Source organism: Ornithorhynchus anatinus, chromosome 19, assembly GCF_004115215.2.
Source record: "Ornithorhynchus anatinus isolate Pmale09 chromosome 19, mOrnAna1.pri.v4, whole genome shotgun sequence".
NCBI classification, from domain to species: domain Eukaryota; kingdom Metazoa; phylum Chordata; class Mammalia; order Monotremata; family Ornithorhynchidae; genus Ornithorhynchus; species Ornithorhynchus anatinus.
In genome coordinates, this window is record NC_041746.1 from 24,340,809 (window position 1) to 24,368,453 (window position 27,645).

At 51.2% G+C, this 27,645-nt stretch overlaps 1 protein-coding gene across 2 annotated transcripts; it reads left to right on the plus strand.

Moving 5' to 3' along the window:
• TTK (TTK protein kinase) lies at positions 1 to 27,097 on the plus strand. 2 transcript variants are annotated; one of them, XM_029047099.2, is made up of 22 exons: positions 1 to 19; positions 2,277 to 2,417; positions 3,119 to 3,341; positions 4,339 to 4,445; positions 5,123 to 5,266; positions 7,280 to 7,397; positions 7,513 to 7,591; positions 7,699 to 7,793; positions 10,722 to 10,809; positions 12,186 to 12,276; positions 13,227 to 13,423; positions 14,833 to 14,972; positions 15,253 to 15,370; positions 16,979 to 17,071; positions 18,138 to 18,295; positions 18,689 to 18,840; positions 20,401 to 20,525; positions 21,369 to 21,449; positions 23,808 to 23,984; positions 24,201 to 24,291; positions 25,093 to 25,190; positions 26,706 to 27,097. In XM_029047099.2, exons 2-22 carry the CDS (start codon positions 2,279 to 2,281, stop codon positions 26,790 to 26,792), a joined length of 2,601 nt encoding a protein of 866 aa, XP_028902932.1. In that variant the 5' UTR covers positions 1 to 19; positions 2,277 to 2,278; the 3' UTR covers positions 26,793 to 27,097. The 2 variants fall into 2 exon arrangements, with proteins under 2 accessions (XP_028902932.1, XP_007668913.1); XM_007670723.4 differs by lacking the exon at positions 1 to 19 and adding an exon at positions 1,804 to 1,886.
• Positions 27,098 to 27,645: the final 548 nt, after the last annotated feature.

Sequence of the window (27,645 nt, forward strand, 5' to 3'; positions counted from 1 at the left end):
GCCGGGGCGTCGGGCGGCGGTGAGTCGGGGGCCGTTGGGGGGTCCGGGGTCCCCCGGGGGGTGGGTGGGGGGAAGGGAACGGCCCGTTGCCTTGGCGACGGTCCGTTGCCTTGGCAACGGTCCTGGTCCCCTCCCTCCAGTGATGCTTATAATAATTATGACGATAATGATAATGCTGGTATTCGTTAATGATAACAAGGTCGGTATCTGTTAAGCCCCGACTGGGTGCCGAGCGCCGTCCCAAGCGCTGGGGGAGATCCGGGGTCATCGGGTCGCCCCACGGGAGCCTCCCGGTCCTCATCCCCATTTTCCAGATGAGGTCACTGAGGCCCAGAGAAGAATGATCCTGACGTTGGTATTCGTTAAGCGCCGACGGTGCGCAGAGCACCGTGCTGAGCGCTGCGGTCGATACCGGGTGATCGGGTGGGCCCACGGGAGGCTCCCCGTCTTCACCCCCCCCCCCCCATTTTCCAGATGAGGTCACTGAGGCCCAGAGAAGTGACTTTTCATTCATTCATTCATTCATTCATTCAATGGTATTTATTGAGCGCTTACTATGTGCAGAGCACCGGACTAAGCGCTCGGAATGAACAAGTCGGTAACAGACAGAGACGGTCCCCGCCCTTTGAAGGGCTTACGGTCTGATCGGGGGAGACGGGCGGCCGAGAACGATGGCACCCAGCTGACCAGTGCAGAGTCGGGATTCGAACCCATGACCCCTGGTGTTTGTTAATAGTAATGATACTGTCGGCATTTGTTAAGCGCCGACCGCGGGCGCAGCACCGTTGTAAGCGCTGGGGGAGAGCCGGGGTCGTCGGGCGGGCCCACGGGAGGCCCCCGGTCTCGGCCCCCGTTTTCCAGACGCGGTCACCGAGGCCCAGAGAAGCGACTTGCCCACGGTCACCCAGCTGACCGGTGCGGAGTCGGGATTCGAACCCATGACCTCTGGTATCTGTTAATAATAATGTCGGTATCCGCTAAGCGCTTACTACGGGCAGAGCGCCGTTCTAAGCGCCGGGTAGACAGAGGGCGATCGGGTTGTCCCACGTGGGGTTCACGGTCTTAATCCCCATTTTCCAGATGCGGTGACGGAGGCCCAGAGGAGTTAAGTGACGACGTCGGTATCGGTTAAGCGCTCACCGCGGTGCGCCGAGCACCGTTCTGAGCGCCGGGGGAGAGAGAGTCCCCCGTGTCTCCCCCGGCGCTTGGCACGGTGCTCGGCGCACAGGGAGCGCTTAACCGATACCGACGTTATCGCCGTTAGACGTTCCCTCTGTTCGCCCCATCTCGTCCATCCGTGAGGCCGCGCTCGGTACGGTGCCCCGCACCTAGTAAGCGCTCGATAAATACTACGGGATGGATGAAATGGGGGCGAATAGAGGGGGCCTGGAATAATGAAGATGTCGGTATTAGTTAAGCGCTCACTACGTGCGGGGCGCCGTACCGAGCGCGGCCTCGCGGCGCGGCCCCGTCCGGGATCCGTTCGTTCCTATAAATGTCCGTCTCCCCTTCTGGACCGTCGGCTCGGAGCGGGCGGGTAACGTGTCTCTTATGCTTTAATAATTTAGTCTCCCGAGATCTCAGTCCAGTTCTCCGCACAGAATGAGCGCTCGATAAATACCCCCGCTCGACCGATTCGTTTAGCGAGACTAGGAGAAGCTTCTGGGGGGGGGGGGGGGGGTCCTGACGGTAAGCCCGTTATCGGCGGGGAAGGTGTCGGCCGAATTCCGTTGCACTCGGTCCGGCGCTCCGCGGACGGTGAGCGCTCAGCACGCAGCCGTCGTCCCATCCGGATGCGGCGGGCCACGGAATAATCCGAAGGAGGATCCACGGAGCTCGAGCTCACCTGCCCGGGTCGCGGGATCCCGCCGTCCGTTTCGGGTCGGGTAGGCGACGCCCCCGAAGAGGGCTGGTTCTTCCAGCGGGTCGGCCGGTCGTACCTAATGAGCGCTTACCCCGTGCCGAGCACCGTGCCGCCAAGAGCCCGGGACGGCGCGACGCCTCAGTGAAGCGACACGGGTCCCGCCCACGGCGAGCTTACGGTCTAGAGGGTGTGAGTGGCGGCAAGGTAGAGACGGGGAAGGCGCAAAAGAACCGAGTCGACGACTCCTCGAAGTCGTCTCCGTTGCCGAACTGTCCGTCCCGAGCGCTTAGGGCGGTGCTCTGCGCATAGCGAGCGCTCAGTAGATACAACCGAATGAAGTTGATCCCGAAGGAGATTCGGAATCGGGCAGCCTCGACGTGGTTTTTTTCTCCCCCCTTTCCCTCGGGCGTAGAAATGGAGGTCGAGGATCCGAATGGCGGCGGACTGACGATCACATCTATCATGAACAAAGTGAGGGATCTCAAAAACAAGTTTAAAAACGAAGACCTCACCGACGAGCTCAATTCGACTAAAATCTCGACCGATACCACAGGTAGGAGTTTTTCATTTCCCTAAATGCATTCGCGCTCCGCCGTACGAGGACCGTTGGGATTTCTTTCACTTTAATAATACTGACCGCGGTCAAATTGTTTCGGTAGCCTATTGGTGTATAATGCAGTGTGGCTCAGTGGAAAGAGCACGGGCTTTGGAGTCAGGGCTCATGAGTTCGAATCCCAGCTCTGCCCCTTGTCGGCTGTGTGACTGTGGGCAAGTCACTTAACTTCTCTGTGCCTCAGTTCCCTCATCTGTAAAATGGGGATTAAGACTGTGAGCCCCACGTGGGACGACCTGATTCCCCTATGTCTACCCCAGCGCTTAGAACAGTGCTCGGCACATAGTAAGCGCTTAACAAATACCAACATTAATGTGCGTCCCTCCGCGGTTCATTGCCGCCTTTCCCTCTCCTCCCTCTTAAAAAGGTGATTTCAGATCTGGGTGGGGGGGGGGGCCTTATTTTTTTTCACGTGTGTAAATTCAGAATTAGTGAAACTAAATATGTGTATTATCCGAAAGTGCATTTCGAGAGCATAACTACCGGGAGACTGTTTGCGCTATGGTTCGTGTAGCGTGTTAACACAGACCGCCTGCAATCGGGAATACGGCTTCCGGGATCGAGTGAGACGTCCAGTCTTTTTTTGTCCCCTTAAAAGGTCGGTCGCAGATTTAGCCCTGAGTATCTTTCTTTCTACTCAGATAATTCGGGGACTGTTAACCAAATTATGATGACTGCCAACAACCCAGAGGACTGGTTAAATTTCTTGCTCAGAGTGGAGAAAAACGGGGTCCTTCAGAATGACGGTTTGCTCAATAAACTGATTGGCCGTTACAGTCAAGCGATCGGAGCGCTTCCTCCAGAGAAATATGGTCAGAATGAGAGTTTTGCCCGTATTCAAGTGAGATTCGCTGAGCTGAAAGCGTAAGTATAAGAATTCCCAGAGCGGGAGCCCATTATATGATACCTGGGAGGCGTGCTGTCCGTGAGAATTATATTTTTTAAGAGGGAAAGGTTGACAGACCCCATTTCCCACGTGCTGATGAAAGGGGCTAGGGACTTATTTTGTCATTTTGGGAGGGGAGTGGGAAGGGAATCCCTCCTCCCTAGGTTCCCAAGTTGACCTCTTGGACAGCGTGGGACAGCCCAGGTAGAGTCTTGGTTTCTGGTTGAATTGGGAGTCTGTGTGTCGACAGCTCCGATTCCTAGCCTGGTGTTCCCTTCCCCTTCCCCTTCCCCTTCCCCTTCCCCTTCCCTTCCCTTCCCCTTCCCCTTCCCCTTCCCCTTCCCCTTCCCCTTCCCCTTCCCCACTGTACTTAAAATTAGGAGATTGTGTAATAACTATGGGATAAATTGTATGAAGCCACCCAGCGTTTAGCTATATTCGTTTGGGCGGAATAGTCTCGCTGGTACTGGGAAATAATGTAGCCTTCCCATTTTGCTGAAGACCTGTGTAGTCGTATATATAGACTTGGTTGAGGAAAGAGATTCAAGGAAGATGTAAATAGAAGAATAAGGTGTCCCTAAGCCCCTTCTAAACAAAAATCCTCGTTTCAGTAATTTGTTTGAGTGACCGTTTATGATTGTTCACCGAAAATAAAAGCCTCAAAAATGGAACGAATATCTTTTCTCTTACTTCCCCTGTCTCCCCCAGTGTCCGTCACGAAAGTGGTCCTTGACATTTGGTATTTTGGGTTTCTATACTACCGCTCTCTCTTATGGGCTGAGATCGAAACGTGGTCGAAAATTGCGTATTTGAAAGGATTGGGAACCTAGGATATGCGCGTGAGGAACCGGCATTTGACAGAGCGTGGAGAGGGGAGGATTCCAGGGATTTTTAGGCCGATCGCTATAGGATTCGTGGTTTCAGTTTCCTCTAATGACGACACCTTCTCTTGTTCACCGTTACGCCGCCGTACAGAATTCAAGAGCCAGATGACGCCCGTGACCACTTTCAGATGGCCAAAGCAAACTGCAAGAAGTTTGCTTTCGTACACATCTCTTTTGCACAGTTCGAACTCTCTCAAGGTGAGAAGGAAACGGCGTTCTTCAGTGTCTGCCACGCGTCGGTCAGGGAGAATCTGCGTCGGCAGACGATTCGATATGAAACCCCATCTAATGCGAACTGAATTTGAGGCAGGAGAGAGAAACCAGCTGTAGTTTTGCCCCCTCTTATCGAGTTAGGCCTTCGGGTTCGGACTGTGCTTCGAGAAGCGGCTTGTCTCTCCTACTGGACTCTATTTGTCGAGTACAGTGTTTTATTTTAGCGTCCCGTCTCCGCCTTCAGACTGTAAGCTCCCTGTGGGCAGGGCTCGAGTCCGTCGACTGTCGTACTTTACCGAGCACGTGGTTCAACTCTCTGCGCAGGGTAAGGACTCGGATAAATTGATTCTTCACATCGCAGAAGCTCGGCGAATGAATGAGTATAATGTGCTTTTTCGTTAAAACGAGTACTACTGATTCTCAGCAAGTGCCTCTTGGGTAAACCGGGATTTGGACCGGGTAGCAGTCGTCGGGTTTAGCACAGTTAGCATCCAGTTAGTGGTGTTTATTGAGCACTTACTATGTGCAGAGCACCATTCTAAGTGCTCGGGGGAGTACAATATAACAGAATTGGCAGATACATTCCCTGCCCATAACGAGCTTACAGTTGAGAGGGGGAAACGGACATTAATCCTTTCTAAGTGATATAAATTGCCTCGTAGGAAATTTCAAAAAAAGCAAACAGCTTCTTCAGAAAGCGATGGAGTGTGGGGCCGTCCCCCAAGAGATGTTGGAAATGGCCATGCAGAATCTGAAGTTGGGCAAACGGCAGTTGCTCTCTGAGGAGGAAAAGGAGAATTTTTCTGGTGAGTCTGTCAAAAAGCTTAAAAACCGTGCTCTCCCCCTTGCCTGGGATGTGACAGAGTAGGGGTTTAGGAGAGAGTGGGATAAGAAGGCTAAATTTTGTTGTTCATGCGTGACTTGGATAGCGCGATTCTACCACTGACCCCTTCGATGTTCCGATGGGATTTTCTTCAGTGCTTTTCAAGAGCGTATCGTGTGCGTGTTATCGGTGTCGCGTAAAAGCAAATCGAAGCAAGAAGCGCTTTTCAGCTCCGTTTCGATTTTTAGGTCGGATAATTGGTACCGTTCTCTGAGGGAGACGAGAACTTCTCGCTTGGAGGGTAACTTCTCTGTAGCCCATCACTTAGAGCGGGGCTTGACACATGGACAGATACCACCATTTATGGCTTTTCAGAAAATCAATCGATGGCATTTCTTCGACGCTTCGATCAGTGGTCTATACTGAGCGCTTACAATGTGCAGACCACTGTACTAAGTGCTTGGGAGAGTACACTCCGACCGAATTAGCAGACACATTCCCAGCCTACAATAAGCTTACTGTCTAGAAAAATCCCTGCAGGTCTCATTCTTGGATCGTTAGTCGGCTCGGGGGTGGAGCGTCGGAGAAAATCCTCTGGATGACTTCGATTCTATAATTCCTAGGTATTCTAATGATTCTCACATACTGGGGGGGGGGGGGGTCACAAAATCATCTCGGAAGCCCCTCTAGAAGGTTCTTAAGGAGTTCCTCCATCTTGGGTCCTAGAATGGACTTCAGAAGAACCTTGGAAAAGACTTCATTTGGGGAAGCAAGGCTCTGTTAGCTGGGAACGTTATCTCAGAAGCAACTTCTTCAGCCAAGTCTTTTCTTTTGGGTGATTAAATCTGGACTGGACCGCGTTTCTATCCGTGATTGGCTTGGAAGGGAACCGGAGATAGTGACTCGGAGAGGATATTCTCGAAGGAGGAATTTTAGAGGATTCACGGCGGGTTTGGGGGCGGCTTAATCTTTTTGTTTTATGTCCCCTTGGGGAGGAATCTTGTGGCTCGTGTCTGCGAAGTCCAGTGAGGTTGGGTTTAGGGCATCAAGGCGACTTCAGTTTTGCTAAGTAAAACACCAAGAATGAATGGGAAGGAGCGTGGCCTAGTGGAAAGAGCACGGGCCTGGGAATCAGAGGCCCCGGGTTCTCCTCCTGGCTCTACCACTTGTCTGCTGTGTGACCGTGGGGAAGTCGCTTCACTTCTCTGGGCCTCAGTTGTCTCGTCTGTAAAATGAGGGTGAAGATTATAGTCTCCATGTGGGGTAGGGACCGTACCCGACCCGATTTACTCGTATCCGCCTCGGCGCTTAGTGCAGAGCCTGGCACGTCGTAAGCGCTTAACAGATACCGCGGTAATTATTCCCTTCCTATCGAAACTCGATGGTGCCGCCTGAGCCACCGGCTCTACCGATACCGCGATCCTTTCCTCTTCCTCTTCTTCAAACGCCGAGTCGTTCCCGACCCCTAGCGACCCCGGGGGCATCCCCTCTTCAGAACGTCCCATCTTCTGACATAAAGTCGTTCTGCTATGCGTATCCGTGGAGTTTTCTTGGCGAGGATACGGAATTAGTCGACCACGGCCTTCTTCCACGCAGTGAGACCGTGGGTCTCTGCCGTTGTCTCTGCTGAACGTTTTGGTCCCTCGATCATCCACCTTTGACTCTTTCTCATGCTGCTGCTGCTGCTGCCCAGCACGGGTGAATCGAAAACTTTACCCGCAAACGTTTCCTGTCCCCAGATAAGTTGTGTTTTCTGCCCTCGTGTCTACCGTTCCTATTCCTCCCACTCTAACGATAAACAGACACATTCCCTGCCCGCAACGAGCTTCCGGTCCAGAGGGTGAACGGAAACAGTTTCCTGACAAAAAGCTCTTCACGGTGACGATATTCGCAGTTAACCGGCCGTGATGGAGATACCCAGAAATCGTTTTCAGGCAGCGTTCCTTTGGCGGTCAGTCCTTTAATAATGCCCACTCAAATTTTCCATTCTCCTCAGTCTCTTCCACTATGCCCTCCCAAGACTCATTTCCAAACCCACTCGGACAGTTACAGAGCAGGAGCATAAGTCGCGATTCTGGAGGACTCTCCACAAATGGAGCCAGATTTCTGAACGGGTAAGAAAACCGATTAAAAATCCAAATCTGTCAAAAAAAAAAAAACCCCACAAAAAAACGACCCAACCTGGAGAGGAATTTTGAAATGTTCAATATCTTCCTTCCTTCTGCTTAGGGAGAACATATCTCCTCAAGATATCGATAAAGCGTTGAGTAATCAAAATCCCTTGAAGCCATTCAGCAAGCCTAAACTGGTACGATTTAGAAAAAATCCGTCTGTTGGGGCAAACGATGCGGGGGATGTGAGGAATGGGGGTTCGTTGGTTTAATTTCTCACTTGGGTTTTTACAATAACCTCTAGGCATGTCCGTTCGGAAGGGTCCCAGTTAAACTGTTAAACAGCCCAAATGACACAGTGAGAACGGACGGTCCGGTGGCTCCAAGTTTTACAAAGAGGTACGTCATTTTCTTTTTTGGTCTACCGTGTTTTTCTCTCAGGAGATGGCGGCCCTGAATTAAAATGGCCTTCGAAACGCGCTTATGGGATCAGCGCGGTCACCACTGCGGAATTCTAATAGGACACCCACGTTCATTTAGACCCTGGGCCCGCGCTGCCCAAACCAAGCAGCGTGGCCTAGTGGATAGAGCGCGGACCTGGGGGGGTCAGAAGGACCTGGGTTCTAATCACGGCTCCGTCGCTTGTCTGCTGTGTGACCTCAGGCAGGTCACTTCTCTGGGCCTCAGTTACCTCATGTGGAAAATGGGGATTGAGACTGTGAGTCCCTGTCCAACCCGCTGTGGCTTGTATTCGCCCCTGCATTTAGTACAGTGCCTGGCACATAGTAAGCACTTAACTACCACAGTTCCTGTTATGATGATTAGCATCGTCGTTATTATTATAAAAAGAAATATCATCAACAGCGACCTACTTGTAGCAGGTCGCTGGTCTACGAGCTTGGGCGTGTACACCAGAAGCAAGTGATAAATTCCCTGTGGGTGGGGAACATATCTACCTACTCTGTTGTAGTAGACACTACGAGCGCTCGGTACAGTGCTCTGCATTCATTCATTCATTCAATAGTATTTATGGAGCGCTTACTATGTGCAGAGCACTGTACTAAGCGCTTGGAATGAACGAGTCGGCAACAGATAGAGACGGTCCCTGCCGTTCGACGGGCTTACGGTCTAATCGGGGGAGACGGACAGACGAGAACAATGGCAATAAACAGGGTCGAGGGGAAGAACATCTCGTAAAGACAATGGCGACTAAATAGAATCAAGGCGATGTACAATTCATTAACAAAATAAATAGGGTAATGGAAAGATATACAGTCGAGCGGACGAGCTGAGGGGATGGGGAAGGGAGAGGGGGAGGAGCGGAGGGAAAGGGGGAAAAGAGGGTTTAGCTGCGGAGAGGTGATGCTCGATAAATACCAGCGATGGATTGACAGGGTGAAAAAAGAAAGGCCGGGTGGGTATTTCGGCCGAAACGACACGTTGCTTAATTAAAACCGTCCCCTCCCTTTGCCCTGTGGATGTAGGTTCGGTTTGTTTACCGTCTAGGACAAAATCCTTTCCCCTGTTGTACGTAATCCTCATGGCACCTTGACACAGTGGAATTCACTGTGGGTGTGGGCGTGTGCAAATCAACCCGGGGCTCAGAAGTCCCAGCGTGGATCTTTCTCAACCACCGCATGTAGGTCAGCCGGGTGGTTTGCCTTTAATGGCCAGTTCAGGGAAACAGAGCTCTGAATATTCCAGTGCCGGGTAGCTTGTGCCAGGATCCTGGATCCCGTAGCCGTGGAAGGAGTGTTATTTATTAAGCGCTTACCGTGAGCAAGGCATTTTTGCAAACTCTGGAAGAAAACAGGGCCGTGGCGTGGCCAGAAGACCGGGGTTCTCATCCCGGGTCCGGGCAGGGAACGTGCCCGTTGAATCGTTACATCGTACCCTCTTAGCCGCTCAGTGAGGTGCTCTGCACGCCCTAAGCGCTTGATGAGTACCATTAATTGATGAACTTTGCCTCCACTCTCGCCGGGGTGGCGCGGATCCTGGCAGTAATCAGTCTGTTGAGGGGGTGCAGCTTCAACCCTGGAGATAGAGGCAAGCGAACCTTGCAGATATCATTGCAACAGTGTTCTAAAAGGTTATTGCAACTGCAACTTTTGAAACTGAATGGCTTTTGCAATGAAGTGGGAAGAAGAAGTGGTCATCCGACTGGAAGAGAAATAATTAAGGGACGTATAAGTCTCCCCCGGGCTGTCAGCTCCCTGTGGACGGGGATCGCGTCTGGTAACTCCGAGACGTTGTACTTTCCCGAGCGCTCAGTTCAGTGCTGCGCTCACGGCGGGAGCTTAACAAATACCATCGACCGATTTGATCGGAAGCAACGTAATGAAAAGTTCTGCGGCCTCGGTTCCGGAGCTGGGAGCGGCAAGGTCCGAGATGACTTTGCCCTTGATGTAAAACTGAGTATTTATGATTATAAACTCCTTGGGGTCAGGGGGTCTTGTGTCTTGTTACTGCTCCAGTCGCCCAAGGACTTAGTACGGTGTCTAGCACTCAGTAGGTGCTCAGCTCAGTAAATGCAGTTGGGGTGGTATTAATTTGACTTGGATGGGAAGCAACGTGGCCCAGTGGAAAGAGCCCAGGCCTGGGAGTCAGAGGACCTGGATTCTAATCCTGGCTCTGCAACTGCTCTGGCAGATTAACTTGTATTTACCCCAGCGTTTAAAACAGCGCGCGACCCGTGGGAAGTGCTTAATAAGTACCATGATTATTAGTTACAATATGTGAGTTGTGGGAGGTTTGGCCTTACACCACTGAGTTCTTGACTGAGACTATTTTTTACATAACCATCAAAAATTATAACCGTGGTAATTTAAGTGTTTGTCCTGGGCCAGACGCCGGGGTCGATCCGATGCAATCGGATTATGGGGCTGCTCGTCTAAGGAGAAGGGCAAACGGGTAAGTGACTTACCCACAGAGCAGATAAATGGCAGTCGGGAATAGAACCCAGGTCTCGTGACTCCCGGCCCTCCCACTTCTGTGCTGTTTCCACTAGGCTGTGCTACTTTTCAAATTATTTGCAAGTGACTTCTTTTCGAGTCACCCTAACTCTGAAGATTTTTATTTTTACACTGTGAGAACGTAGCAGATTTCTCTTAAAGCGCTTTCCACCAGGCCCTGCTATTTTTCAAGTTATTTTCCGGTTACTTCTGTTTGAGTCTCCCTAACGCTGAAGCTTTTTTTTTTGAAGATTTCTTTCGCCGTAAGACCTAAGAGTTCTTTTAAAGCAATGCCGCAGAAATGTCGGCCTCGACATTAGTGAGATGTCTCAGTGCTCCGTGAGATGTCGACCCTGTCCCCTTTCTTTGGTAATAGGCCAACGACTGGAGCAGAATGTTCGAACGCAGCCTCCCGCGAACCCAAACCAAGCGGTGTGGATTCTTACGAACTGAGAAATTTGAAGGTAATTCTGTTCTCCTTCCTCAACTGGACTCTTTGGAGACCTGAGGCTTGGTGGGATTGTTTTTGCTCAGCCAGACCCTAGAAAGAACACTAAGATAAGAGGTTAGGGCATTTCATAGGTATAAGTAAGGTTCTCTCTACTCTCTGCATTTAATCGAGCCGGTAAGATTCTTCTCCCCACCCTAGACTGTGAGTTCATTGTGGGCAGGAAATGGGTCTGTTTATAGAGAAGCAGCGTGGCTCAGTGGAAAGAGCATGGGCTTTGGAGTCAGAGGTCATGAGTTCGAATCCCAGCTCTGCCACTTGTCAGCTGTGTGACCGTGGGCGAGTCGCTTCACTTCTCTGGGCCTCAGTTCCCTCATCTGTAAAATGGGGATGAAGACTGTGAGCCCCACGTGGGACGACCTGATTCCCGTGTCCACCCCAGCGCTTAGAACAGCGCTCTGCACATAGTAAGCGCTTAACAAATACCAACATTACTATTCTTCTTCTTATTATTATTGTCGTTCTCTCTCAAGTGCCCGGTAGGGTGCTCTGCACACAGTAAGCGCTCGATAGATACGACTGAATCCTCTCCTTCTTCTGTCCCCTTGGAAATTTCGGTGGGGTTGGGGAAATACGGTCCCTTCTCCCCTCATCAGTCCTTTCTCCCACTGTTATAATCGACGTCTTCTTTTCCACCCCGTTTATTATCATCGTTTTCATTATAAGAAGGATCCTGTTTTTCCAGCTCGGTCAGGGAGGTCTCGTGAGGCTAAAGAGTCAGCTCCGTGACGGCTTCGGTTCTAGCCCCTTCGGTCGCCAGCCACCTGACTTATTGGGTCGCCGTTAGCCCTCCGTGGACCAAACCTTTCTGTAGCCCCAGTTTTAAGAGCTCCGGCTTGGGGTTATTTGGTTTAATCTCCGGACACAACCCTCCGACGTCACCCTGTCTAGTTAGAGCAATGGTTTTCGGTAGAGAAATGACCCACAGGGGAAGAAGATCCTAAGAATGACTCGTGAAAGTTTTCCAGTGTCGTGAGTCACAAAGCATTAAAAGCTAAACTCCTTCCATTCCTTACTGCTGATGGGTTAGCGGTTGACTAATGTCCCGGTGAAAGCCGTCGACCTAATTGACGTGGTGTTAATTTCACAGAGCTAGTTTTCCTTTGCTGAACTTCATACACACCTCAGTGGATCCGTGGGGGGTGACAGCCTCTAATCACTCTATTAATCAAAGCTATTCTTTTGGTTGGGGGGAAAATAGCGTGAAAGTAAAAATAATCGACACAACTGACCAGACTACTGGAAATGTACTTTGGTTTGCATTTTAAGGGTTTCGATGACATTTTCTTCTTCATTTGGTCGGTTCAAAACATCGACTCTATTACCTTTTAGGTATCGGATGAAAAGAGTTTGGAAACTACCGATGACTCAACTTTAACACTAAAAAATAAAATCGAAGCACGTCTTCCAGTTAATAAAAGAGGTAAGAAGTCCGGCGTGTTGTTCGGAAAATGAGAGGAAGCTAATGGATTTTAAAGTGAGAGCCTGGTCTCTGAAAAGTTGTAACCAACCTTCCTCTGAAGACTTAATGTCAAATGTTCTTATTTTGGGGGTTGTTTTTTTTTTAACCTTTAAAAAATGCAGACAAACCTTCAAGACTCCAAAAGGAATGGATTAGCATGGAAAATTTTGGCGGTTTCCCCGAGGAAAACCATCATCCGATTAGGATGACGACGATGGGTTGAGCAGTTTTGTTTTTTTATAGTATTTGTTAAGTACTTACTGTGTGTTAGCTTCTCCCGGAACCTGATCTGCTTCTCGGGAAAGGAGCGAATCAACCGGCTCCAGAAACGCTGAAGGAACAAGCGTGTAGTACAGTGCTCTGCACAGCAGCCGGGGGCCTGTTACCTCTTCTCTCAAAGAGGGATTAAGGCCGAGCACCCCATGTGGGACAGGGACGGTGTCCAACCCGACTCGCTCGTCTCGACCCCGGCGCTCAGTACAGGGCCGGCCATATAATGAGCGCTTAACAAATACTACCATTGTTAATAAGGTCTTTGAGAGAGAATCCAGGTTTTTCTTAGTATCATCTTTACGTTTGGGTCTGTATTTGAAACGAATAAATAAAAGCGCACCAAAAAGGAAACTGATATTCTATGGCATGACTCGGGAAGTCCGAAAAGAGAGAAATGGGCCCGCGTATTAACTCTCCGAGAAGGGCGCCAATTTTCAGGCTTGTCAACTGAAAGTTTTGGAGAACTTTCTGGAACAGAATTCATAAGGGTGGTCAACGAGAGAGTGCCCTGTTGAAGAGCAAGTCGGGAACTCCTCGAACGATGCTACAGCCTTCTCTTTCAGAGATGGAGGTAGTTAACTGTGGTTGCGTCCCCTCGATGTTATAAGTTGAACTAAAATCGGTGTCGGAATCCACAGATCTGTGTCTCGCAAAAAATCCGACCGCAGAAACGAAAACTCCGCAGCCTGAACAAAAGCCGGCCGAAAGCAACCGGAAGCAGAGGCAGCCGGATTTCCCTGGGAGTAGTCGAAAATCCGAGTCGTCGAACCCAAACCCTATCGCGTTTCCAAATATGTGGCGCGTCCCGGAAGTGCCCCTGAAGAGCGGCCTAGAGGTAACTTTCCGGTGGATGTAAATATCCGTGTTTTGGACCAGCTGGGTGAGTTTGGGTTTGTTTTGGCAAGGAAATGCGTTGGGAAAGGGCTACTGTCTCACGTGCTCCCTTCTGCTTAACTTAGACCCTTGGATCTGTACCCTCAAATCTGACAGAGAATGACTACCCACCGCCCTTCAAAGCCTCACTCCTCCAAGAGGCCTTCCCTGACTAAGCCCTCCTTTCCTCTGCTCCCACTCCCTTCTGCATCGCCCTGACTTGCTCCCTTTATTCATCCCCACCTTCCCAGCCCCACAGCACTTAGATACATTTCTGTCATTTATCTGTATGAAAGTCTCTCTCCCCCACTGGACTGTAAGCTCACCGTGGGCAGAGGACGTTTCTGTTCTACTGTACTCTCCCAAGCATTTAGTACAGTGCTCTCTGCACAGTAAGTGCTCAGTAAATACGACTGACTGCCCGACTGACTCCCCGGTGAATGTCAGGCAGGCCCTTCGAGGACTTAGCTGGCAAACCTAGCTGACACCCCACCTCTCCGTGACACTGAAACACATTGGGATTTACGGTCTCCAAACTGCAGAGCTACAATCCGTCAACTGTACAGAGCCCTGTACCAAGCACTTGGGAGAGGACGATATATCGGAGTTGGCAGGAACGTCCCCTGCCCACGAGCTCGCAGTGTAGCGCGGGAAGGCAGGCGTCAATAGAAATAAATTACGGGCGTGAATAGAAGTGCCGTGGGGCTGAGGGACGGGGAGAATAAAGGGAGCAGATCCAAGTGCAAGGATGACGCAGAAGGGAGTGGGAGAAGAAGAAAGGAGGACTTGGGGAAGGCCTCTTGGAGGAGGTGGGCCTTCGGTACTTTGAACGTGAGGGGAGAAGCCGTCTGTTGGATATGAAGAGGGAGGGCGTTGCGGGCCAGGGGCGGCAGGACGCGGGTGAGAGGCTGGCGGCGGGTCAGACGAGATCGAGACACAGGGAACAGGTTGCCGTTAGAGGAACGAAGCGTGCAGGCCGGCTTATAGTGGAACAGTGAGGTGAGGTAGGAGGGGGCCGGGTGATGAGTGCTTTAAGGCCAACGGTGAGGAGTTTCTGTCGGATGTGGCGGCGGATGGACGACCACTGTGCTGCGCTGATCACCAAGTGGCATTTGGTGAGCTCTTACTGTGTGCAGAGCACTGTACTAAGGACTTGGGAGAGGACAATATAACGATCAACACATTCCCTGCCCACAACGAGCCAAAGCCAGTGCTCTGAAATCTGAGGTTCGGCAAGACGTCCAAGTAGGGAGTGTCCCCCCATTCCCCATTCTTACCTCTCCGTCCCCGTCCCCTTGACCCTACTCAGTAAGGTGTTATAAAATATCGAACGCGGAGGTTTTCCGATTCCATTTTCGTTTCCGAATTCAGCACAGGTGTCCCAGTTTCGAACCTCCTGGCGGGTCTATTTCAAAACAGTCACCACCCTCCGAAGCGGTTCCATCGAAGCCGGAGTCCAAGCTCACTTGCGGCACGCCGAGTAGTCGAACGGTGGATGACTATATGGCCTGGTAATGTCTTGCGTTGAATTTAGATTTTCACGTCCACCTCGGTAATTGACCTGAATAGTTTGTTCACTTTCCTGAATGGAAAATGATGAAAACACAGAGAGAGAGAGAGTGTGTGTTTGGGTGTGTGTGTGTGTGTGTGTGAGTGTAAGCACGTTTCAGCTCCACAATTCCGAGTTTTCTGGCCCCGGTATAACCTAACCTCTTTGTAAATTTTTAAACTTCAAAACCCTCGGAGTCGTACAGGCTTCTTTTTCAAATCGCATCATCGTTTCTCTTCCAGTTTTCGAACTCCTGTGGTGAAGAGCGTCTTCCCTTCGGGGGGCCCGATTTCCACCCCTTTCAAGCAGCCTTCCCTCCTCCAGACCCAGACCCCGGCGACTCCGTTCCAGAGTTTTCAGGTATGAACGCGTCTGCCAACTCTGTCGTGTTGTCCTCTCCCAAGCTCTTAGCACAGTGCTCCGTACACAGTAAGCGCTCAAAAAATACGATTGAATGAATGATTTATTATTAGACCATGAACAACTGTGCAATAATGTTTTCGTGGAGCCCCTGAATGCGTGGAAAATGAGCATCAGCAGCCCTGCCTAGTAGAAAGAGCAGGGGCCTGGGAGTCCGGAGACCTGGATTCTAGTCCCGCGTCTGCCGCGTGACCTTGGGCAAGTCACTTAACTTCTCTGTGCCTTAGTTTCCTCATCTGTCAAATGAAGATTAACCACCTGTTTTATCACCCTCTTGAACTCTGAGCCCTGAGTGTGAAAGAGACCGTCCACTCTACCTATATTGTATATTCCACGCTTAGTACAGTTTAGACTATAAGCTCCTTGTGGGCAGGGAATGTGTCTACTAACCTTGTTGAAATGTACTCTCCCAAGTGTTTAGTACAGTACACTAAGTGCTCGACAAATCCCAGTGATTGACTGGCACATAGTAAGCTCTTATCGAATCCCTTGATGTTATTATTATCGATAACCTGATTATCTCCGATTGCTTCACGGCTAAAATTTCCCATTTTAAAATTTAGATGAATGGATCGAAGCCTGCACTTCATCTCCTTCATTCACTGCCTCCCTACTCTCTACTTCTTTTGGTGTTTTGCTTTTGGAATCCCATTCAGTTGCTACTCAACTCTTTCCAGTACCACCACCTGAATAATAATAATAATAATAATAATAATAATAATATTTGTTAAGTGCTTACTAGTGCCAAGCACTGTTCTAAGTTCTGGGATAGATACAAGGTAATCAGGTTGTCCCAAGTGGGGCTCCCAGTCTTGATCCCCATTTTACAGCTGAGGGAACTGAGGTACAGAGAAGGGAAGTGACTTGCCCAAAGTCACACAGCTGACACATGGCTGAGTTTGGATTAGAACCCGCTACTTCTGACTCCCAAGCCCGTGCTCTTTCACTAAGCCACGCTGCTTTTCGTGCTTCTCCCAACTCCATGTGGGACAGGGATGGAGTTCCCTGCTGTCCCTCTGCGGAGCAATTGAAGGGAGAAACAGCTGAGAAGTTCAGAATGGAGAATGAAGATTACACGTCATTCACTTGATAAAGGAGGCTTTTCCCTGAAAAAATGTAAGCAAGCAACCACTCATCGTTCACTCTCATCCTTCCTTAAGAAAGCTTCAGCCAAAGAGCTTGGGTCCAAGGGTGCGATGAGAAGGCGTAAAATTTCCTTTTACCTATCAGGATTTTCTGCCGTAATTGACGCACCCGGTTCGTTTTCTCTTTGTTGGGAGAGACCCAGTTCCTTTTCATCCCTCAGATGTGTTTGGCTTGCTATGAAGAAAAAATCAATCTGGTTAAAAACAACTAGCCTTTAAAATCAAAGCCTATTTCTTCGTCTGAAGCATGGAGCATTCATTCTTTCATGTTGGTTGGGGAAGGACTGAGAGTTCACTGTTCAAATGTGAATCTGTTGTTTCCTCATTATAAAAAATAGTGAATAAAAATGGTACATTTACTTGGAAAAGATACCATCTCATCATTTTTGTTGTTGTTGTTCAGGTTCCACCATCATTTTCATCAAATGAATGCATTACAGTGAAAGGAAGAATGTATTCGATATTGAAACAGATAGGAAGCGGAGGTTCAAGTAAGGTAAATTACTTTGTGAAATGCACTGATTTCAAACCAGAGGAAGCGACTTGAGCTCGTTGTTCAGCTGTGTTCTTTGTCATGTAGTCATTCTGGATTGCTTTTGGTTTTTAACGCTGATAAATGGACGTTATCTCTGTTTCCATCCAACCTGACTGTGGTAACTCCCAACCAGCTGCCGAAAAATCTGTCTTCTATCCGTTCTCCGCAGCGTCCTTGTCGGTCGTTAACAACAAGTCTGAGGCTTTTGCCTTGAGCCCTCATTGGCTCCTACCTAAAGATATTGTAAATTGGCCGTAGGTATTAGGTTTGACAGAACAAGGTGATGGGTAACAGCTTATAATTCTATGACTGCACCGGTTCCATTTTAGTCCAGGATCATCTTTATAATCAGCCCAAGAAGCAGACTTTGCACTGCTATAAAACAAGCTTCTCCTTGAACTCTGCTTCAGGAATCCTGTTTTCCTAAATTTTCTTGGCTCATGATGTGTCGCTCTCCAGTTCCTCCCCGCACTTCCTCGACTTGATTGTGAACCCCCGAGGGACAGGGTCTTTGTCCAGTTCCCACCCGTGGCCTTTCTTTTTCTTTTTTAATGCCGTTTTTTAAGCGCTTATTATGTGCCAGGCACTGTACTAAGCACCGGGGGAGATACCGATTAATCAGGTTGGACGTAGTCCCCGTCCCACATCGGGCTCGCGTTCTTAATCCCCATTTTACCGACGAGGTAAAACGATGAGGCAGAGAGAAGTTAAGTGACTCGTCCGAGTTAAGTGGTGGAGCTGGAATTAGAACCCAGGTCCTTCAGACTCCCAGACCCCTTGCTCCGTCCACCGGGCCGTGCCGCCTTCTCGAGGTGCGAAAAAAGTTCTTCAAAACGTCACTAAAGTAGCGGGGAGTGGAACTGGGTTTTACCTGCCTTCTTTCTCCCGTGCTTCAATCCAGATTACCTCATGCAGGGTTGCCATTTTGGGGAGGGGATGGGTAGGATTTGGCTTTTTTTTTTAAAGAGTGGGGGGATAAGATTTTGGGGGTGAAAGTACTTCAAGGTCGGCGACTCTTCCGTCGCAGGTGTTTCAAGTCTTGAATGACAAGAAGCAGATATACGCCATCAAGCACGTGAACTTAGAAGAAGCAGACCATCAAACAATCGAGAGCTATCAGAATGAAATTGCTCACTTGAAGAAACTACAACCCCATAGCGATAAGATCATCCGCCTTTATGACTTGTAAGAGCATCTTTTTAAAGTTCCTTCGATGCCTAATTTAATAATAATTACGGTATTCGTTAAGCACTCACTATTACTTAAGCACTTACCGTTCTAAGCGCTGGGGTAGATACAAGGTAATCAGGTTGTCCCACGTGGGGCTCACGGTCTTCATCCCCATTTTACAGATGCGGTAACTGAGGCACAGACAAGTTGAGTGGCTCGCCCCCGGTCACCCAGCAGACAAGTGGCGGAACGGGGATCAGAACCCACGTCTTCTGACTCCCAGGCCTGCGCTCTTTCCACTAAACCACGTCGCCTCTCATTTAACTTAATCATTTTTCCGTGAAGGAATGCTCGCTCTATTTCAAGATAACGTTCTACTGCAACTTTTTTTTTTTCTTTTAATTCCAGTGAAATCACTGACCAACATATCTACATGGTAATGGAATGTGGAAATATTGACCTGAATAGTTGGCTCAGAAAGAAAAAGACAATCAACACCTGGGAACGGAAGAGCTACTGGGAAAATATGTTGGAAGCTGTTCATACGATCCACCAGCACGGTATCGCCCACGTGTATTTGTATGCAGACAAATCTGGGGGCTTGGGAGAGTCCGATACCATAGAATTGATGGACACGATCCCTGCCCTCCAAGAGTTTACAATTCTTTCCTTGTTTTTCTTTCAGGAGTCCCGTCTATACTTCCCTTCATTCATTCAGTTGTATTTATTGAGCGCTCACTGTGTGCGGAGCACTGTACTAAGCGCTTGGGAGAGGACAACAATAAACAGACACATTGCCTGACCACATTGCGAATGCTTTGACCCTGTCCGCTAAACTGAGCAGCAGTGGAAGTCTCCCTCTGTTTGAGAGACTGTGACTAGTTAAATAATATTCCTTCTCAGCCTTTTGACCCTTTGATAGAGTGATTCATTCAATAGTATTTATTGAGCGCTTACTCTGTGCAGAGCACTGTACTAAGCGCTTGGAACGGACAAATCGGTAACAGATAGAGACGGTCCCTGCCCTCGGACGGGCTGATGTGGGGGAGGGGGTGTGGGGGGGGGGGGTTCCTTTCTTTTTTTTCTTTTTTAATGGAATTTGGTAAGCACTTGCTACATGCCAGGCACTGTACCGCTGGGGTAGATAGGAGTGACTCAGGTTAGACTCAGTCCCTGCCCTATGTGGGGGCTCACCGTCTTAATCCCCGTTTTACAGATGAGGGGACTGAGGCCCAGAGAAGTGAAGCGACTTTCCCAAGGTCACAAAGCAGACAAGCTGTGGAGTCGGAATTAGAAAGCGGATCCTTCTGACTCCCCAACCCGGGCTCCATCTACCACGCCGTGATGCTTCCCATGCGTTAGCTACTTATCCCCTTCTCTTCTCCCGCTGCGGCCCAGTTCCCCGTCTCTGTTCTTGCCCAACTAACCGACTCACGGTGCCTCGTTCTCGTCTCTCCCACCACCTACCTCTTGCTTGTTCTCTGCCCCCACCCGGAGATCCCTCCCGCTTCCGATCCGACGGACCGCAGACGTCCCCGTGTTCAAAGCCCCGGTCTCCTCCTGGAAGCCTTGCCTGACCGATCTCTCATCTCCCCCCGCCCCCCCCCCCCCCCCGATTTACCTCGGTACTCCGTTTCGGCCCCGTCGCGCCACCCGAGCACTGGAATTCCCACGATCCCTGCAGCGCTTATGGACGTATTTTAATCCCGACTCTGCCACTTGCCTGCGGTGCCGCTTTGGCCAAGTCGCTTCAGCGGTCTGTGGCCTGTCCTCATTTGGAAAATGAGGATCCCATGCCTGTTCTCCCTGCTGATTCTTAGACCACCCGTGGGGGACAGAGACTGTGTCTGACCCGATGAATTCGTATCTCCCCCCCATGGTTGGAACGGCGCTTGGCTCGTAGTTATGTGCTTACCAAAATACCATAATTACTATCATTATAATTGCCCTCTCAATCCTCCTAGTTATAATTTATAATCTAGTTTACTAGACTGTAAGCTCCTCAGGGTCAAGAACTGTGTCTTCTAACAAGCTCTTCCAAGCTCTCAACAGAGTGTTGTGAGCGCTATAGGTGTGCGGTAAATGCTATGGGTCGATCCCGTTCAATTCTCATTTTGAAGGTATCGTACACAGCGATCTGAAGCCGGCTAACTTCCTGATAGTCGATGGAATGTTAAAGCTCATCGATTTTGGCATCGCAAACCAAATGCAGCCAGATGTGACTAGCATCGTCAAAGATTCCCAGGTAAGAGAAAAAAAAAATCTGTGCAGCGCATGTGATCGTCTCCTGAGCCAAAAAGTTAAAAGTAGAATCATCGTAATAATGGCATTGGCTAAGCGCTTTCACCGTGTCGAGCACTCTTCTAAGCGCTGGGATAGGTACGCGTTCATCTGGTCGGCTGCAGTTCCCGTCCCACACGGGCCACCCCGTCTAAGCGGGAGGGAGAACAGATATTTCCCATTTTAAACACGTGGAATCCGAGGTGCAGAGAAGCGGAATGACTTGCTCGAGGCCACACAGCAGGGGAGCGGTAGGCCCAGAATTAGAACCCAGGTCTCTGCTCTTTCCACTAGGCCACAAGTCTTCTCATTCGCAAGCGTAGCCAGTGTAGTAAATGATAGACGATCGACCGCAGCGAAGATGAGTGTGCGAGACACTCGATGTGGTTAAAACAAGAAGATAATACCGGGGTGTATCATACGGGAGGCAGCTCGAGTGAACGAAGATGGCCGTTAGGTGGTAACCTCCGATAAACGTGCGGCTCAGGCCGTGCGGGGCGAATCTGTGAAATCGTTTACCTCTGACACCGGGACGCTGGGTAAAGTGAATTCTTTCTGTTGAAGTGAGCTCGTGCATTTTACCCGAACGTCTCCTGTGACACCTCGGTGACGGAGGCTGTCACCCCCGGGTCTCTTCTGGGTGTCACAGATGTGGGCTGTCGCCAGAGTGCTTGTTTTCAAAACGTACAAAGGCGATGGTAGTCGCCGATCTGTAACTGCAGATTTCTCGGCATCTGAAGCGGAGAGACGAAAGACTGGGGGGAAAACGCCGTAACCTCTTCCTTTCCGTGTCTTCTTCGGCCAACAGGTCGGCACTGTGAATTACATGCCTCCGGAGGCGATCAAAGATATGTCTTCCTCCCGGGAGGCTGGGAAATCCAAATCGAAGGTAGCGTCGGATTTATTTAAAAAGAATCGTTCTTTCGTAGCTCTGCCGATTCGGTCCCGTGGCTTCTGGTGGACCAGAGCTGTAGCCAGGACTCAAAGAACACACGGGGGTGTTCCGAACAAAAGGGCTTGCGTGGAGGGGAATTTGGCAGTCCTCTGTTTAAAACGGCATTTGTTTATTCGGTCATTTTTTGAGTGCTTACTGTGTGCGGAGCACCGTTCTAAGCACCTGGGAGAGGACAAGTAGAATACAACAGTAAATGACACTTTCTGCGCCCACAACGAGTTTACAGTCCAGAGGGGGAGACGGACGTTAATGTGAATAAATAAATTACAGGTAAATACCCAAGTGCGGTGGGGATGGGAGGAGGGACGGATCGAGGGAGCAAGTGGGTGTGACGCAGAAGGGAGTTATTAAGTGTTTACTTGGTGCCGAGCACTGTGCTGAGCACTGGGATAGGTACAAACTAATGAGGTTGGGCACGGTCCCTGTCCCACAAGACATACGACTCGGATGATGATCACACCGTGCCACGGGGATGGGTCGAAACGGGCTTTGAACACGACGACCGACAGACGAAATGTCGTAATCGGAGACTTCTCGACCGTCGTCTCCGGAGCGGTTCGTCGTTCAAGTTACCGTAAAACCCTTCCCCCTTAGACACCTGAGAGCAGGGGATCATGTCTTCCGGTCTCCCGGGGACGTTTAGTACAGGGCTCTGCACAGAGTGAGCGTGCGATCGATGTTGTCGACCGACTGCCCGCCGGAGCTCACTGTTCGGTCTACGTTCGGCCGTTGCCTTGCAGCTTGGGTTTGTTGGACTGAGTGGGATTTCTTTGTATAATAATAATAATAATAATAATGAGGATGGTATCTGCTAAGCACTGGGGTAGATACGAGGTTATCAGGTTGTCCCACGTGGTGCTCACAGTTTTAATCCCCATTTTACAGATGAGGGAACTGAGGCACAGGGAAGTTAAGTGACTTGCCCAGATTCATACAGCAGACCGGTGGCGGAGTCAGGATTAGAACCCATGACCTCTGACCCCCCCCCAAGCCCGTGCCCTCGCCGCTAAGCCACGCCGCTTCTCATCCTTCCGGATGACTCTTCGGCCTAAATTTTCGTGGCCCTGAATAATATCAACGGCGGCAGTCACGCGTTCACTACGTGCCGAGCAGTGTACCGAGCACCGAACGGAGGTCCGCGTATCCAAAGCATCTTCGCCTTCGGATCGCGGCCGTCGGGTACACGGTTTATGCGACGTCGGACGTCGCTCCCTTAAGGAGGCGGTCATTTCCGGACGGAAGTACGAAAGGGTTCCTAAATGGGTTTCACACGGGGCCTTCGTTTAGAGAGGGGCTACCGGGGCAGTCTGGTACTTTCTTCGGAGTTGGTTGACGCACGCCCGCTGCCCGAATTTTGTTCCAGTGGGAATCAGAGGAACAGACCGTAGGCCCCTCCACCGAACTCCCTACCATATACGTCCATGCGAGAGGTCAATGCCCCATTCTCCTGCATTGCTTTTATAGGAGTATTGTATTGTAAAACCACCTCGCTGTTCTCCTACTGCAATCCAGCCCACACACTTCACTCCTCTAATGCCAACCTACTGACTGTAGCTCGGTGTCATCTGCCTCGCCGCCGACCTCTCGCCCGCATCCCTCCTCCGGCCCGGAACGCCCTCTCCCTCTTCATATCCCACAGACAACCACCTTCGAAGCGTCGTCGAAGGCACGTCTCCGGCAGGCCTTCCCCGACCGGGCCCTCATTCCCTCTTCTCCCTTCGGCCCTTGCGTTTGGATTTGGTCCCTTTCTTCACCTCTTCCTCGGCCCCGCTCGCACACAGATCCACAGTTAGTTTGTATTCATGTCTATCCCCCCCCCCCCCGGCCCCAGCCCGTAAACTCACCGTGGGCGTGGAATGTGTCTACCGACACTGTTATATTGCGCTCTCCCGGGCCCTTGGTACGACGCCCTGCCCGCGGTAAGCGCTCGATCGAGCGATATCTGGGAGACGTTCGACTCGTAGTCGCACGACAGGGGATCCGTGAAGAGAAACCCAATTTGTCTCGAGGGAGAGATCGTTAACTATTGGACGGCGGTTTGGCCTCCGGCTTGGGGAAGGGTCTAGTCCCCGTCAGCGAAATGAATACGTCGCTTTTGTGTACGAATTAAGGAAGCGGACTCTGCCGAGGGCGGGTTAAAGCTTGTCAGTCTGGGGAGGTTCTTCCCCGGCGCTTCCGTCTTTGTTTTGGAACTTGCCGCCCTACTGGAAGATTTAGAAAAGATGGGTAAAACTCAACCCGATCGAATAGCATCAGACGGTGCCAATGAAATCTTCTTCCTCCGTCACGTAGATCAGCCCCAAGAGTGACGTCTGGTCGCTGGGGTGCATTCTCTACTGTATGACCTACGGGAAGACTCCGTTTCAGCATATAACCAATCAGATCACGAAATTGCACGCTATCATCGATCCCAGTTACGAAATAGAATTTCCCGATATTGCAGAAAAAGATCTGCAGGATGTACTAAAGGTAATTTTTAAGGTTCCTTGTGTTTGTCTGGGGCCGGGGAGGGATACGCGCATGCGTGTGTGTGTGTGTAAACTTGTATGTAACTCACGGTGGGATCTAGAGGATGCGTCTCTGCCCGTAAAAGTTGGAAAAGGAGGATGGGAGATATGGCGTGGGGACAGATTAATCGATGCTTATTTAAATGCAACTCTGTTTCTCTTTTTTTCTTTTTGGTAGCGTTGTTTGATTAGGAATCCTAAAGACCGAATATCAATTCCTGAACTCCTGACCCATCCTTATGTTCACATTCAAACGCAGGCCCAGCCAGGTAAAGCGAAAGTTTGTTTCGGGGTGTTTGGTGACGACGGCCTCGTAAATAAATTAGGAATGTACCACCCAACCCAACTTTTTTCCCCACTCGACTCCACGTGAAATAAGACTGGAAAAGGAATAGAATCTTTCTTTCCTCCTTGGGCAGCGACGATTCCCCCTTGCTTTAGGCCGGAGGGCGAGAGGCTATTTTAGTCTCTCCGCCGATCGTGTCTCTTAGATACGCGCTGTGCTAAGCGCCTGGATGAGCACGGTAGCGTTAGTAACGTTATCCCTGCCCTCGAGAACCTTACGCTGCAGCGGAATAGACGGAAGTAGAATAATTTACGGACGGGAAGGGGACTGCGTTTTCCATGCCAAGACTGTGTTTGGGAATCTACGCGGTTGCTGTGTCGATGAGCAAAGGCCAGTGATATCTGTGGGCTCGAGGCCTCTTTTGTTCATCGCAAACAGCATTTACTCAGTGTCCGCTATTTGCGAAGCACTCTTCTAGGTGACCGAGAATTGTTGTAGGGCTTGCCGATCGATCGATCGATCGTATTCATCGATCGCCTACTGCGCGCGGGGCGCTGTGCTAAGCTCTTGGGAGAGCGCGCTGCGAGCGAGCCCTCGACGAGCTCGCCGTCTAGGGTCCCGCCGCGGTCTAGCTACCGCTAATGCCGACGGCGTTCGGAAACTTGGCTCGTTCGTTCAACCTCACGCACTGAGCGCTTAGGGTGTGTGCAGAGCACCGCGCTAAGCGCCTGGAAAGTACGATTCCAAGTTCGAAACGTTGGCCGCGCTTTCTCGTCCACCGTAGACGGTCACATCTCTCAGGAGACGTCCGAGGAAATGAAACGGGTCCTGGGCCAGCTCGTCGGTCTGAATTCTCCTAACTCCGTTTTAAGAGCGGCCAAGGTGAGTGTGTCTGTCGTGTCTTTGCAACCCGAGGTGGATTGCAGCGCCTGGAGATTGCTCAGCTCACCGCCGCTCTGTCTCTTTCAATCGGGCCCACACCCTGCGTTGGACGTCGCTTACGTGGGCGCTTTCCCAAGCCTGGCCCTGCCAGGGCCCAAGGAGAGAAGGGCAAGGGGAAAAACCCTTTCCATAGATTCCTCCTGGACGGTTGCCCGGTCTTTGATTTAGAGCACCGCCATCTTTGATTTCAGAGAAGTAGCACGGCCTAGTGGGAAGGGCCTGGGACTCAGAGGACCTGGGTTCTCATCCTTCTGCCCGTTTTGCGACGTTGGGGGGGGGGGGCCTCAGTTTCCTCATCCGTCAAACGGGAATGGGATGCCTGTTCTCCCTCCCCCTTCCCTTAGATCGCCGGGTCCCATGTTGGGAGAGGGCACGCGTCCTGCCTGATTATCTTTGCAAACCTGTCCTGGTGCTTAGAACGGTGCCCGAGAGGTAGTCGCAGCTTAACGGATGCCGTGAGTCGGGGCAGTTAGCGGATTTCCACAGCGCGGTGGGGAGGAGAACCACCGAAACGGTGGCTTTCTCAGAGGTCACCTCCCCATCGGGAAACTCCAGGGTCTCGTCCGAGACGCGGGGTGGGCGAGAACGCCAGGTGGCTGCCGTTCCCTTCCTCGTCCCCGTGGCGTGATCCCCCACGCCCCCCGAACCGGGATGCGCAAGCGGCGTCGGTCCGACGGTCCGGAGATCCACGTCGCCTGTGGGTTGGGAGATGACGATCTGTTTTAGGATTAGAAGGCTCGGGTGGGAGAGAACGAGTAAGGGACCGGGGCTAAACGGAGGAACCTGAGCGTGACGGGGAGAATGGCGAGAGAGAAGGCGTCCGAGAGGTGGTAATAATTGGTATTCAGTAAGCGCTCGTTAGGCACCGTTCTAAGCGCTGGGGTGGATATAAGCAAATCAGGAAGGACAGAGTCCCTGTCCCACCTAACGGTCTTAATCCCCATTTCACAGATGAGGGAACCGAGGCCCAGAGAAGTGAAGTGACTCGCCGAGGGTCACGCGGCAGATGGGTGACGGAGGCAGGATTCGAGCCCAGGTCCCCCTGTCTCCCAGGCCCGGGCCCTAGCCACTTTCCGTAAGGAGACACCTTAATGATGATAATAACGTTGGTATTGGTTAAGCGCTCACTGGGTGCAGAGCACCGTTCTAAGCGCTGGGGCAGGTACGGGGTCATCAGGTCGTCCCACCTGAGGCTCACAGTCTTCATCCCCGTTTTCCAGATGAGGGAACTGAGGCCCAGGGAAGTGAAGCGACTCGCCCACGGTCACACGGCTGACGGGTGGCGGAGCGGGGATTCGAACCCGTGACCCCCGGCTCCCAAGCCCGGGCTCTTTCCGCCGCGCCGCTTCCCTAGCCACGCGCCCCCCCGCCCGCCCCAGCTCCCGGCGCGTCGGCCAGACGCGTCCCCCGAGCTACTCGCGCTGACGTCCGAAGGCCCATCCGTTTTCATTTCAGACTTTATACGAGCAGTGCAATCGCAGGGAAAGCCGCGATGTATCTTCACCGGCGAGACGCTCGGATCGGAAGTGGAAAAACAAGTGAAGCGCAACTCCCGGTGGCCTGGAACTGGCAAAACATTGCGGTAAATGTGCATCGTGTCCACCCGATCGTCCCTGGAGGAACCTGCACAAAATCCACCCTTCGAGAGCAACCGCTAAGGTCGCCGTGTGTCATCGAGTTGTCCAGTCGTTGCTATCCCCGGGTTTGGGGCTTTCGTAAACGGCCCCGCGCTCTTATTTGAAACTCGGAGAGTTTACGTAGTGGGCAGCGTAATGAATATCTGTTAAAATCACGGGGCCCCGGGGGGCGGGGGGGAGATGTAAATAAAACTTTGCTGTATAAAAAAATCTCCGAGTTTTCAAAGTTTTACTGACTTTCTTCCCCCTTCCTGCCCCTCCTGCCAAAACCCCCCACGTTTTTAGGCTGATAAATTTAGAAATCGGTGTAAGTCGAGCCTGAGAAGGGGAAAGCGGTGTCTTTTAAAGCTTAAATTTAAGTAGAGATACACGTAAACTGGCTGGAAGGAACAGTCACGGGCTGAGCGGATCTGAAACGGTGGCTCAGGAGTACGGGAGGGGCCCCGAGCGTTGGACGGCCGCACACGCGAGCTCTCTCTCAACGCAAGGAAGCGGCCCGGCTCAGTGGAAAGAGCCCCGGGGCCGTGGGTTCGAATCCCGGCTCTGCCGCTTGGCGGCTGTGTGACTGCGGGCGAGTCGCTTCACTTCTCTGGGCCTCAGCTACCTCATCTGGAAGACGGGGAGCCTCACGTGGGACAACCCGATTACCCCGTATCTGCCCCGCTGCGTCGAACGGCGGTCGGCAGCTGGTAAGCGCTACCGTGATTATAGTTATTTACGACTCCACTTACGGTTGTATCTTTCTGCTTGGTTGCTTC